We start from the raw sequence: 14630 nt of genomic DNA, 5'->3' as shown, positions 1-14630 counted from the left end.
ATATATATACATGTTTAACATATGCACATGGATGGATGGATAAGAAGGTTGAGAGAAAGTTTTAGTACCAGCCATTCAACCATAAAATCAAGTTGCAGGGAATCAAAAAGAAGATACTGAAAGCTCAAAAAATATTGCCCGTAGCAGGCATTAAGTCTTATCTAAAACTAAAAGTGATGATCATCATCAATTTTATGCCTGTTTTACCATTCTGGCAGGAGTTACACTGAGTCAGTTGCATTCCCTGTTGCCAACTCTTACCTGTTTCCAAGTAAGGTATTTTCTCCCCATGGATCACCACACATTGAAAGAAGAGACAAATCAACAAAAACTGCAGGAGGTTTTGTTTACTGCAGAATGTAAACAAAGACAGTTTACTCAAATGGTTTTAATGGGGGATAAGCAGAACACAACATTCATTCAAACTCAGTTTCCATCTACCAACTCCACTGAAAAGGAATTGGTCATCCTAAGGCTGTAGTTGAATACACTTCAGAAAACCATTTATAATGGAATGACAATAATACAGCGGTAGTTATTGCGTTAAAAAATATTTGTGAGATAAAGACTAAAAATCATATTTAATTAAAACTTAATAATTTAAAATAGAACTATCCTCTTTGGAACATTTAAAAGAAAGGCCTGTTATATAAAGTACACCATCTTTCCTACTTTATTAGATTGTGGTAGGAGACAGCACTATTTAAATGGTCTTTCCATTTTCCACAACCACAGAACAAGCAGTTCTGTCACAATATTGGTATTGAACCAATGTGATGGCAGCTGTTCAGAGATTGATAACATTCCACACAATTAGTCATTGTGTGGAAAGTAAGCATTCTAGAGAGTTTTTTGCAAAATGACCAAACAGAATTCTTTCACAAATCTCCCTTAATCAAAATACAGTCTAATTTGAAAAACAGCAGAGATGAAATAACCAACCAATTTATTGGATTTACATTGTGTGGTACCAAAGAAGAATTGTAGCTACTTTCAGCCTAATGCTTTAGCATTCAGATTCCTCAGTCAATTGTAATGTTTCCTTATTGACATTGTTTGGAATTAGTCATGCATTATCTGATAGCTTTCAGATTCTGATGATGTACATTTTTAGTTGGTTTAAATGCTGAAGGGTTAAACCAAGACTAATAAGAAGGGATCAATTCTGAGCATTAGGTGTCAACTTGCAATAATTGGTGGAACCTAAAGAGTTTTATGTCAAGCCTACATGACAAACTTTTTTTTTTTGCGGTGGGGGAAGGGGGACATTAAATGGAAAGAAAGCTAAACAAATGTTTTTGTTTAAGTTTAATATTTATCAATTTACATCTTATATTGATATATCTGAGAAAAATAAAGTTATGGCAAGAAAGAAGGTCTATTTTTCTATCATTATTGTATAATTGTAGTGCATGTCTGTGGAATAAAACCAATAATAAATAGAATCACACAAAAACTGCTCTTTGGAAACAAACCTTCGAGATTTTGTTTAATCAGTTCTAGTTCTTGAAGTTTAGCATCCAAAAGACTTTGCCGTTTCCTTGATTCCTCATCTTTTTCATTCACTACTTTTCGTAAGGTATTCATTTCATGTTCTTGGATTCGAGCAAGTTCCTGAAATAGAGAAAGCATTATGTACTATACATACTGAACCGAGGGGGGGGGGGTCTGTGTTTACACTCCATTCCTAGTTCAAGCTTTCTATTGTTTGAGTGTTCTTCAAACAGTAGGAAACTCAGATTGGTGAGGAATGAAGCTTTAAATTAATGAATGAAGGCTTCTATAAAAATCAACACATTCTTCTGTTTGTACATCCAAGTATATGCACACACACACACACACACACACACACACACAGCAGATAAGACAGGATTAATAAATCCAAGCTGGTTCCTCAGTCAAACCTTTGACTGAGGATATGCACACAGTTAACATTAATATGTTGTAATATTACAAATTCATTTATATTCATAACAATCATATTCATGAAATGTATATTCCTTGTAGTGTTAAAATGCACAGAGCTAAAGAATTAAATGTAATATCATATATTCCACTCTTCAACTATACACACACACACGTGTGTGTGTGTGTGTGTGTGTGTGTGTGTGTGTGTGTGTATATATATAGAGATAGATAGATGAAAGAGAGATAGACACACACACAGAAGAGACAGAATTAGTTCCCTTTTGACTGAGTAGATTCACAAAGCATAAAATTTATGAACATTTATCATTGCCCAGAGAATAAAGTCAACCCTACTCTGTCAATTTGATATGAGAAGAAAAATGACTCAGAAATACATAATAATTGCTATTATGATATATTATTTGGTACAACATGGAAATATTTGCCAATCATCATTATTATACAACACCTACAACAGGGAGTGATGAAATGTGGCACTTGTACACAATCCAGCCCCTCCTTTTTTTTTTTTTTTTTTTGACTGTCAACTTTAAAATGAAATGTGGACCAGGCTCAGGAGATCCAAACCAAATTTCAGACATCCAATTGAGCTACAATTTCTCCATCTGTCTTCACTTGCTTCTAAGGTTAATAAAAGAATAATGATATTGATGTGTGTATAAACAGATGCAAATATAGACATGGTCGACTGGTTAAAAAGTCTACTTTGCAATCATGAGGCACCATTGCAGTGGCCCAAAGCTCTATGAAATTGGCAGAAATAATAGAGTGGATGCCTGTTAGATAGATAGAAATCTCACTCGAATAGATCCACACTTCTTAAAGAATGAAATGAGAGGCTGGTGGTGGGGAGTGGGTAGTTGTAACGTTTAACATTTGGGAAAACTCACCCTGATTTCTTGCAAGTCTTCATTTGCTTCAGATAACTGCTTCTCCAACTCAACTGGAAAAAAAATTGATGGAAAATAGTTTTGAGTAACATGTAAACACCACTCACTAGATATCAATTCATGACTATGTGTGAGAGAGAGAGATGGATAAACACTGATTGTATTACTGTATATATATAGACTAGTTGTCAACATTGACTACATGATTGTATCATCATCGTTTAATGTCTGCTTTCCATGCTACCATGGGTTGGACAATCTGACTGAGGACTGGCAAACCAGAAGGCTGCACCAGGCTCCAATCTGATCTGGAAATGTTTCTACAGTTGGATGCCCTTCCTAATGCCAACCACTCTGAGAGTGTAGTGGGTGCTTTTTACGTGCCACCAGCACAGGTGCCAGTCAGGCAACACTGACATCAGTCACAACAATGATTTCACTTGACTCAACAGGTCTTCTCAAGCATATCACATTGCCCAATGACTGAAGGGTACTTTTAAACAGGCCGGTTATGCGAAACTGGCATCAGCCATGGCTACCTTCTTCCCTGGTTAGCCAGGTCTTCTCAAGTACAGCATATTTCCAAAGGTTTTGGTCATTTGTCATTGCCTCTGTGAGGCCCAACGTTCGAAGGTTGTGCTTCACCAACTCATCCCAGGTCTTCCTGGGTTTACCTATTCCACAGGTTCCCTTTACTGCTAGGATGTAACACTTCTTTACACAGCTGTCCTCAACCATACGCAACACATGACCATACCAGTGCAGTCATCTCTCTTGCACACTACATCTGATGCTCCTTATGTCCAACTTTTTTCTCTCAGGGTACTTACACTCCTGTGTACGCACACTGACATTACATATCCAGTGGAGCATACTAGCTTCATTTCTTTCAAGCCTACACATGTCCTCAGCAGTCACAGCCCATGGATAAGAAAAATTGACTACAGAGAATGTATATAATGTAACAGAATGTACACACTGATTGTAAATATATATAGATTGTACATGCTTACTATATAACTATATAGAGTGATCAAGCTAACTATAAAACTATATAGAATGTACACAATGACTATATAAATATATAGAATGTATAGACCCACTGTGTAACTATATATACATACAGTAAACATTGGAATATTGGAATGATCAGCTACATATGGAGACAGTAACAGGTATAAGATCATACAAAAAATACTGGATTTATAAACAGATTGAATACAGAAGACAGATTAATGAGTAGAATCTAATTAACACTGACTTGATAAAACAGAATGTGACAAATGAAACTGTTTTGGGGCAAATTTTTTAATGAAACAAAAAACTAAAAAAATATATATATTTATTTTAATTTTTGTGTTTTATGATCTGAAAATATAATTATGTAAAATGCCATCTCTCACCTGTTTTGGCCATGGCCTCTTCTTCAACTTCTTGTAATCTTTCATGCATCTAAAAAAAAGATATTAAAAAATAATTCTTTTGTTATAGCACAGTTTATCTTCTTATAATTCAGAAACTTTACAATAAAGTTTAATACCTATAATTCTTATTTTAGACAATAAAGTTTTACACAGTTTTGAGTTTATTTGCACTTGATGGAATCGGATTCTCTCAGATCAATGTCTTTGATGTCAAGGTCTTCTACAGGTGACCATTCCACTACTACACTCCTTACTAATTGGAATATATTCTTAGAATTCTTTCTTTGTTCTATTTCTACACACCTTCTCAAAGATCTTTTCAGATCTTTCACAGCCTTTTTGATAGATTCCATCTGATAGGAGATTAGTACATTGTTCCAATCAAGGAATCAACTTTTAGATAGTCCAGGAACAGGAGTTTAAGTCACAATGAGCAGAAACACAATACTTTGATGAGGAACTGGAGAAGCAAGAATTTACACCTCAGTTTAAAACTGAGACAGTCACAAACCAGAACAGGTGCCATCGTAGTTAAGAGATGCAACAGCACAATAGCTGTTTTAGAAGACAGCAAGGAATACTCCAACTTCCACAGAGAGCAACAATAACTGACCAATTAACCCAAAGCACCAATTAGTGAAAGCAGAACAATGACTATTCAGGATTTTGTTCTGCAGTCATAGATTATAACCAGAAAACTAAACTACTTTGGTTATAGGTTCCATTAGTTGGTTCCCATAAGGACATAACAGAAGGTACAGTTGAAGTTTTATCATGTAGACAGTCCAAGTGAAAGTATATCAAATAGAAGAAAACAGCATCATAGTTGGATGATGTGAAAGGATCTGGACTGACCAAAACGAAGACAACAAAAACAGCTACTGAAAATGGTTGATAGCCAGGAAGAGTGGTCATAACGGTGCAGAGTACACTTTTGTTTCTCTTGACCCTTTCAACACCAACCTGTCTGAGACTATCTCTAGTTCAATGGTACAAACTTCCCGTTTTAAAATGATCTGAATTAAAACCTTCCAACAGAATTTTATGCTAACCTATGTGCTATACAACAGCGTAATAATGACAAAGTTATTTTGCTAAATTCTTCATTATTTTCAAAAATTGAAAAGAAGTTATTGTATTTCAGTGGAAATACAATAAGGAAAGTGGGGAGTCATTTATCACACAAAATTAATTTTTATGACCCATACTTGTCATATTAGAAATGGTAGAATAATAATCAGCTAAAAATTGAATCAACAAAGAAACGGTTACTTACATGAGACAACTCTTCTTCAAGTTCAGCTACTTTCTCCAAAGCATCTGTTTTCGTTTCTGAATCCTCCAGCAGTTGAGCTACATCAATCATATTGTCCAAGTAGGCGTGAACCTGCACAGCCAACCGATCACTTTCTGTGTTTTTTAATCTCTGCAAATAAACAAAATTCCACTTGTACTTAGCACATGAACTTGGGGAAATATTGGACAGGGTTTAGACATTTCTACTGTATAAAGTAACCATATGTTGTGTCTGTAATAGGATTCTAGTACTGATACCACAAAATACATGCTGCACCCATGTAAAGTGGTCAGCAAATGAGCACAGAATGCATAGGGTTGAGAGGTCCCTTTATTCAACCTCTCTCATGTTGGGGCCATTGGAAAATGCATCTAGCACATTCTGTAGAGTTGCAATAGAAAGGGCAAAACCTTTGTTACCTCTCTTGTACTTGGTGTTAAGAAACACTGATTATCATCATCATCATCATTATCCATTTTCCATGCTGGCATGGGTTGGACAGTTTGACAGGAGCTGGCAATGCCAGGAGCCACACTAAGCTCCACTGTCTGTTTTTGGCATGGTTTCTACAGCTGGATGCCCTTCCTAATGCCAACCATTTTGCAGAGTGTACTGGGTGCTTTTAATGTGGCATCATCACCAGTAATTTTTACATGGCACCAGCATCAATGCTTTTTACATAGCACCAGCACTGGTGCTTTTCATGTGGCATCAGCACCAATGGAGTCACCATTTACCCAGCAAGATGAAAAAGGAAAAAAGTTTCATTATATTCTAATCAATTAACTTTGAGGAACTGAATGTCACAGTTGGTTGAGTAGATAAAATGTTAACCTAATAGCTAAAAGGTTAACTATTTGTACCCAGGCAATAGCAGTAGACAGAGTGTCAATGACCCAGTCTGGCTAACCATAAACATCTTCAACAAATACCATCCACCACAGTAAGCACCATGCTGCGACAACTACACAGTAAACAATTGTAAAAGAATAAGATAAATGGTGTTACCTCTAAATAGTCATCCATTCCTATTTGAGTGAACTCATGCTGTAAATGGACCCTGAAGTTCATGTTGTCGACAGAATGTACGACTATATTCACAAACTGCATACAAGCAACCTAAAAGAGAAAAATCAAAAGTTTAGATATTAAAATCAAATGTAAAAATTTAAATTAGAGTGAAAATCTAAATTACAGAGTAAAAATCTAAATCAGAATGTCATACAGGATATTCTATATCCAATAGAAATAAATACATTTTAGCAAATATTTGATAATTTAATTATAAGCTAATATTTCTCAGAATATTAAGGTTGTTAGTTCAACAGTTTCCATGGACAGTTCAACAGGAGCTGACAAGCCAGAAGACTGCACCAAATGCCAATGTCTATTTTGGCATGGTTTCTATGGCTGGACGCCCTGCCTAACACCAACCACTTTCCAGAGTGTACGGGATATTTATACATGGTACCAGCACCAGTGAGATCAACAACTTGCAAAACAAGATCCCCTCAACTGAGATGGGGTATAGTATGAGAGGGAAGTGGCTCTATGCCAGTTGATGAAAGGTCATAGTATGCTTAAAGGGACAGAAACAGATGTCATACATAGCTACCCCTATTTATTTATATTTGCTATTTTCCACATTTTAGTCCTAAGAGAAGGAGGCTGTATTCATGTCCTTCTGCAAGTTCAGTGGTTGATGTGGTTATATTCAGATATTTCCAAAGGGTAAAAGTTTGGGGGAAGATAACTATGCTGGATTTTCTTAGTCTCAACAGCAAAGAATATTCAAATGTACACCTATCTTGGTTCTTACTCAACTCATGACAATAACACAAAACAGCTGAGTACTCCAGTAACACAATTCTAAGGTCAAATCAGCATGTGACAATATGAAAAGATGTACCTTTACATTTGGGAGAGAGAGAAGAACTGGATCTAGTACCTGACTGGTTTTTTCTTTATTGACCCTCCCAAAAGATGAATGTTAAAGTTGATCTCAGAGTACGGTGAACTGGAATGAACACCACCAGACATACAATCCACTGCTCTAATAAGTCTTCCAATAGCTGGCTGGCAAATAGATAAACTGGCACTCAGTCGGTTACAAAGACAAGGGTTCCGGTTGATCCAATCAATGGAACAGCCTACTTGTAAAATTAATGTGCAAGTGGCTGAGTACTCCACAGACACATGTGCCCTCAACGTAGTTCTCAGGGAGATTCACCATGACGCTGAATGTGACAAAGCTGGTACATTTTAATAACAAGTATGACTCAATATTTGCCAGCTGAGTGGACTGGAGCAACATGAAATAAAGTGTCTTGCTCAAGGACACAACACACCACCGGGAAACGAACTCACAACTTTACGATCCTGAGCCAAATTTCCTAACCATCTTCACAGACAGATAGGTACACAGATAAAAGCAGAGAGAGAGCAAAAGAAAATAAGAAAACTACTTACCATGAAGTCTATATGAAATTCTTCATAATTTCTAAAGTACTCCATCAACGTATCAAAACGATGCCGTTCATTACAAACCTAAAACAACAAAATTCTTCAGTCAAAACAAGTGACATACCAAAGTCAGGAACACAGCTTTTAGAAATAGGAATTAAATTTATTAAAACTTCAGTTACATATACTTAGTCTGTTACCATTTTTTTCTTCCTTAACTTCCAGAAGTCTTCATAATACACTTAGACATGCAACCACCTCAGTTTTAACATACAGACTTTGGAGGGATAAGTCTGCAGAGTGGATATATAAAATTATTGGAAGATCCAACAATGATTTAGGAATATTATGAGGTAAACTGGGATACAAAGAGTAATATGTACCAAGATTTGAACTCATGACCCTGTGGTCAACAGCCCAGCACTAATAATAGGGTATGCAAAAAATACCACATAACTCCAATTAATAAGGAAAGATTTAAGCAATTGAAATTGGTTTCAAGAAAATAGTTTCAATTCTCTACTTGGAAGTTTACTTTCTTGTGTATTTCTTTTAAATCCTCCTGGAGTTTTGCAGTTTCCAGAAAAATATGGTTCCAGTAGCCACAGTGAAGACTATTTATAGAAGTGTAGTCAACACAACTGACTGACATGATAACCCTATTTCTGGACTGACAATCTCACTGTCAATCTCAATGTCAATTCTTGGTACATTAAAACATTATTTGACTAACTGAGAGACCAAGATTAGATAATTGGTTAAGGAACCATTCTAGAACTTTTCTCATTAGTCTTACAAAAGTCATAGTACTACCCACATCACTTCTCAAATTAATAATCAAATAAATAAAAAATATGACAAATTAAAAGCCTGCCAAAATGAGAATAAAAATACTTTTTTAAATCTCATTCTTACCTCTTTAAAATTGTCAAATGCTGAAAGAATTATTTCATGCCCTCCACTGACTAGACATACAGCAGCAAGTAATTCTAATACTAAAGCTTTGGTTCTGTAAATAGAGAGAGAAAAAAAACAATTGATTTTTATATTCTTTTACTAAAATATTAATTTTAAAAGAATATATAATTAAACTAAACAAGCAACACAAAAACCCATAAAATTCCCCCCCCCCCTTTTTTTTCCCCCAACAGTTTTAAAATTTACAATAGTTTTAAAATCTGCAATTTTCCTAAGATATATGGTGGTCTCAAAAGTATCTTTGAAATTTCTTTGTGATTTTCAAAGCCAAAGTTCCTCTTTCTGATGTTAATTGTCAAAATGTAAAGTTACCTCACTTCACAGTTGAATGGTTAATTCAATCCAAATATTGCTTTACATTTATCAAGATTTATTATTATTATCACTATTATTATTACTATTAGTTTATATAAAGGACTGAAGTAACTCAGCAGAAGTATAATAGATAGAGAGAAAAGTTCTTTACTTTTGTATAAGATTACTAGTACTATTATTACTATTACTATTATTATTATTACTATTATTATTATTTAGTCTTGCAGAAGACAAATGAATGATTAAAAAAAAGAAGGTGAAACAAACCATTACGTAAATTCACTCACCGTAAACTTCTATGATTAAGACTAAGTGCTATGCAGTTGATGGCATGTTTATGAGCAATTACTAAGTTGAAACCATACTGAAAAAGAAAACAAAATTTAATTGAAACACTTGTAAATGAAGATTTGTAGACACACACACACAGTTTACTGTTCCATTAAGGTAAGATCAACACAAAAAGGACTCAATTAATATACACTAATTTAAAATAAGAGTTACTTATAGTTTCTTGCCGTCGAGGCAACACCTGCCTAGCCAGGTCTCCATGGTAACAAACTATTACAGGCTCAAATTTTAATACAGTGTACATTAAATTATATTTATATTATTCTTATACCTGTTTCAGGTATTTAATTGTGGCCATGCTGGAGCACCTTCTTGAAGGGTGTTCGTCGAAGAAATCGACCCCACAACTTATTCTTTGTAAGCCTAGTACTTATTCGATCGGTCTTTTTCGCTGAACCGCTAAGTTACGGGGATGTAAACACACTAGCATCAGTTAAACAATGGCAGGGTGACAAACACACACAAATATATACATATATATACGACTGGCTTCTTCCAGTTTCCATTTACCAAATCCACTCATAAGGTTTTGGTTAGCCCGAGGCTATAGTAGAAGACACTTGCCCAAGGTGCCACGCAGTGGGACTGAACCCAGAACCATGTGGTTGGGAAGCAAGCTTCTTACCACACAGCCACACCTACACACACGAGTACCAATATATACCTGCATGCATATGTATATAGTGGTTAGTATGTTGCACTCAAAGTTGGGCAGCACATTGTGTTCTTGGGCAATACACTTCATTTTCACATTACTCTGCAATCATTTCAACATATGACACAGCGTACAGTTATGCACCTGTGCAAGCGATGTCAGGAGCAGCTAATGCACAGCACATACATTTGATCACTACATTTAATGAGAAATGGTATTGGTCTGTATAAGCAACAATTAATCTGTAAAGAGTTTGTAAAAGAGTTCAAGTTGATCTGGTGTGTAAATCTGGAATAATGTTTCAAACTTTTTTTTCCCCGACAGGGAGGGAGAGATTAAGAGTTCTTGATGCCGAGTTTGTAAAATTGTGGATCAAACTTTACAACCTAGATAACAAGACCTCAATATTCTCTGTCCCCAAAGGAAGCTAAGTGTTCCAAATGTTGGACTTCTTCACTCATCACAAATCAATTCAATGAACTCTTCAAATCTTTATGCTGAGGAGAACTTCTTTTTACTTGCCAAGCAGAGTTATCTACCGTGATCCTAAAAGCCCACACAAGATATTTTTGTTAGATGTGAACTTATTCGACTAAATACATCAATGCTGATAAATTTAAACCTTTTCGAACCCAAACCAATAAATGACTCACACATGTAACGGTGAGTGTTACATCTGTTACTTTGAAGTGAGAAAAGTTCCACTGGATACTGTAGTATGTTTAATAAACAGATTTATCAAAGTCACCAGCAACAGATCACTGCGATATCCAATAGAACTTTTCTCTCTTCAAAATAAACCATTTCCTTCACAAATTCTCTCCTTCCAACATAAAACCAGTGATATTTCCTCTTCTAAACTACTTCTGAAAACAGCAAAAATTCCAAAGATGGTTACCTGATGATTCATGATCGCCCGAAGACACATAATACACACATGGACATCATCTCTGGGTTCTCCCATGTTTAATTTGGTGTTGTACTTCAAACCCCTAGGGGACCCCACTGTGTTGGACCTTCTCATCCTTCTGATGGGACTCCTAGATAAACCAGAATCTAAGCTTGCACTTTTTTCTCTGTTTAATAATTGTTCCCGTCTGAAACAGAAAAATATTTGGGAAAAAATATAGAAACCAATTGAAGTGCTGCATGAGTTTTACATTAGATATAAAGGACAAACACATTCTATACCAGAGTACAGCTCACATTTATTAGTAACTCTTGTGACAAGAGTTGCTTGTCAGAACTTCCCGAATCACCCATCTGCCCCTAGTCTCCTCTTGTCATTGTAACCACACAAAAAAAAGCCACACTAAAGACTTTCCCCACACTTTTCTCCTTAAAACTACAACAGCCCTCCACAAGATCCTCTCTCTCCTAAAGAAAATGAACCTGTAGAATACTCAAGCTGAACATTCACTGTAATGGTCTTCACCCATCTGTAAGGACCAGCAAATTTTTTACTTGATCATGGGGAGGAGATCAGTGACTGCAATGGCCACTGCTCTTCACCAGACTGAAAAATAATCCTTTAACCCTTCAATATTTAAACAGGCCATATCCAGCCTATTACACCTACCCTATGATGTCATTCTAAAAATAAACAATCATGACTTCAAAATCTCAAAACTACAAGATTAATACATGATCAATATTAAAAAATGCAAATAAATATGCATTACATTTGATAAATTAATTTGAATGCTAAAAGATTAATCTTAATTTCCCCTCTGTTAAATGTTATTTGGATTTTCTGAATAAACCTATAACCTTCAGTATTATACAATGTTAATAATAAATATTTTACAAGCCTTCCTACAGATTGAAAAAAGTCCTTTCACATCAAGTTTATCATCAGCAGACTATTCTATGTCTGGATTGATAATAAATTATGATAGAGCAGCCAATCAGGAAAATAAATTCAGGACAAAGTAATAGACTACAAAACCCACCACAATTGAATTGATGTTTTTACCCCTCAGATCAGGTCTGCTTGAACAATCAAAAACATTCCAGCCAGGACCAACCCTCTTGTTTTCTTTTCTTTCTTTCAGACAATCTTACTAAAACTACATTATCCAACAGTGTGGTGGTTACGGTATTTGGCTCATGATCATAAGGCCAAGAGTTCGATTCCTAACAGTATGTTGTGCCCTTGAGCAAGGCGCTTCCTTTCATGTCACCCCAGTCCACTCAGCTGACAAAAATAAGTTGTACCTGTAATTAAAAAGGACCAGCCGTGTCACAAGGTACTCATGACATGGAGTGCTCAGCCATTTCCATGTTAATTTCATGTACAGGCTGATTGGATCAACAGGAACCCTCTTTGTCATAACTGACGGAGTGCCAGTTTCTAAAGTTTGGCCGATAACCCCAATTGAAGTCAACAGAAAGACGGGTTCTGGCAATCCATGAAGCTGGTTAAAAATCTAAACAGTTTCAACATGTGAGTACTGAATGCATCACAGTTCTTTGCTTAAATATTTTTGCAGTCAAGTGTGGCTGTATTATTATGGGATGGAAGCCACAAAATGCATACCAGTAATATACTGGAGTCAATGTGATCAACTAGACTTTGCCACTTAGCAAGAAAAAGTTAATGGTTTTACCTGTTTAAAAAAAAAAAATCAATAACTTAGATCAATCACAGAATAAACAAATGTAAAACCAAAAAAGATCAAAGTTACAAACCTCATGACCACTTGTGAAAATGAGAGGTAATCGACAAGAACATCCAAACCTTGGTTTTCATCATTAAGGAATTCTCTAACCCACCTGAAAGAATATAAAACAATAATACACCTGTAATTAGGGTGAAAATAATTTTACAATATTGTGATAGTTTCAAACTTAACCTGGGTCTATGATGCAAATTTCTTAATAAAAGTGATCGCATTTAAACTCTTCCATCAAAATTTCAGGTTAAGTTCCAAACACAAGTGTCATAAAGACCAAGTTATTCAGATAGATTTATTATTTTCAAAATTAATTTAAACAAAAGCAGTGGATTTCAACAAATATGGTAATGAAGGGGTTAAGTGGCTGGATTAACAATAATCTCACACAATTTTGATCCAATCCATAATGTGAAGAAGTTGCAAGGATCACAACAGATTGGATGGATTGTAGTGTTGAAAGCTCCAACACAAGGAAAGTTACAATCACACACACACACACATACTGACTTTCATTACAGGCTGTACATGTTCTCAAACTGATTAAGAGGTATAATTAATTTATTAACATACATTAAGACATTAATTACTTTTTAAATAGTTTATATTTAAATCATAATTAACAACCACTTCAACAATGGTGGAACATTCCAATTACAGTTTAGGGGAGGTAAGGTGTTCTGAAGCTCAAAACTTGCTACTGTTTTTAAGATCTTTATTAATAAAGCAAGTTGTTAAATTAAGGGTATTTTGGCCCCTATATGTCCCAAGTCTCTCACCAGGTAGGCTTTACTTTTCATCTCTTTAGTAGAAGTGGGGGTGATAAAATATGTACAAGTGGATCAGTGACATCAACTCTCCCTGTCCCCAACAAACTTGTAGAATTGGCCCAATTTTAGAAACCACCACCACCACCAGCAGCGTTGCCAAAGTCTACTTCACCTTTCATCCCACTGTGGTCGTAATTATAAAGTACTTGGTACTTTAGTATTTAAACTGACCATATCTGACCAAAATATTCTGCCTCTTATGTTCAAATGGGCCAGATCCAACACCTCACACCTACCCTACAATGTCATTCTGTAAGTAAACAACCATGCCATCAAAATCTTGAACCCAAGAGATAATGCACGATTGAATGGGAATAAACAATCATTTCCTATTGACAGAATAATCTGTTTAAGTACCAGTGAAATATTGGGGTGCTTTAATCAACTAGATCCCACCCCTTAAAACTTAGTCTTGTGTTTAAATTAGAAACCCTTAATGTTGTTGCTTGCAGCAAATTTATGCAACTTTCTACTGCACCTCATGGTTTTGCAGAATATACAACCATTGTCCTTCAGATTGGATTTGGTCGATGGAAACTGAAAGAAGCCTGTCGTGTGTGTGTGTGTGTGTGTGTGTGTGTGTGTGTATGATCCCTACCACTTGACAACTGGTGTTGGTATGTTTACATCCCCATAACTTAGCAGTTTAGAATAAGAGACTGATAGAATAAGCACCAAGCTTTCAAAAAGTAATTACTGAGCTCGATTCGTTCAATTAAAATTTTTCAAGGCAGTGCTCCAGCATGACCACAACCAAATGGCTAAAACAAGTAAAAGACAAGAAAGAGATAAGTGTTGCCTTTAGTTAGTAGAGGATTCTTTC

The 14630-nt window shown here is 35.5% G+C and overlaps 1 protein-coding gene across 1 annotated transcript in view; it reads right to left on the bottom strand.

Moving 5' to 3' along the window:
• Window positions 1-14630, bottom strand: part of LOC106868205 (formin-like protein 2) — a 152290-nt gene that overhangs the window by 21509 nt on the left and 116151 nt on the right. Inside the window, exons 5-14 of the mRNA XM_052971305.1 lie at window positions 12994-13077; window positions 11201-11399; window positions 9584-9660; window positions 8919-9012; window positions 8010-8087; window positions 6549-6659; window positions 5520-5669; window positions 4223-4271; window positions 2820-2872; window positions 1476-1614 (exon numbers count right to left, since the gene is read on the bottom strand). Of these exons, the coding sequence (XP_052827265.1) occupies window positions 1476-1614; window positions 2820-2872; window positions 4223-4271; window positions 5520-5669; window positions 6549-6659; window positions 8010-8087; window positions 8919-9012; window positions 9584-9660; window positions 11201-11399; window positions 12994-13077 (1034 nt within the window). The remainder of the gene's footprint in view (window positions 1-1475; window positions 1615-2819; window positions 2873-4222; window positions 4272-5519; window positions 5670-6548; window positions 6660-8009; window positions 8088-8918; window positions 9013-9583; window positions 9661-11200; window positions 11400-12993; window positions 13078-14630) is intronic.

This window comes from Octopus bimaculoides, chromosome 10 (genome assembly GCF_001194135.2).
Source record: "Octopus bimaculoides isolate UCB-OBI-ISO-001 chromosome 10, ASM119413v2, whole genome shotgun sequence".
Classification (NCBI taxonomy): Eukaryota; Metazoa; Mollusca; class Cephalopoda; order Octopoda; family Octopodidae; genus Octopus; species Octopus bimaculoides.
This window is presented reverse-complemented; position numbering and strand designations above follow the sequence as displayed.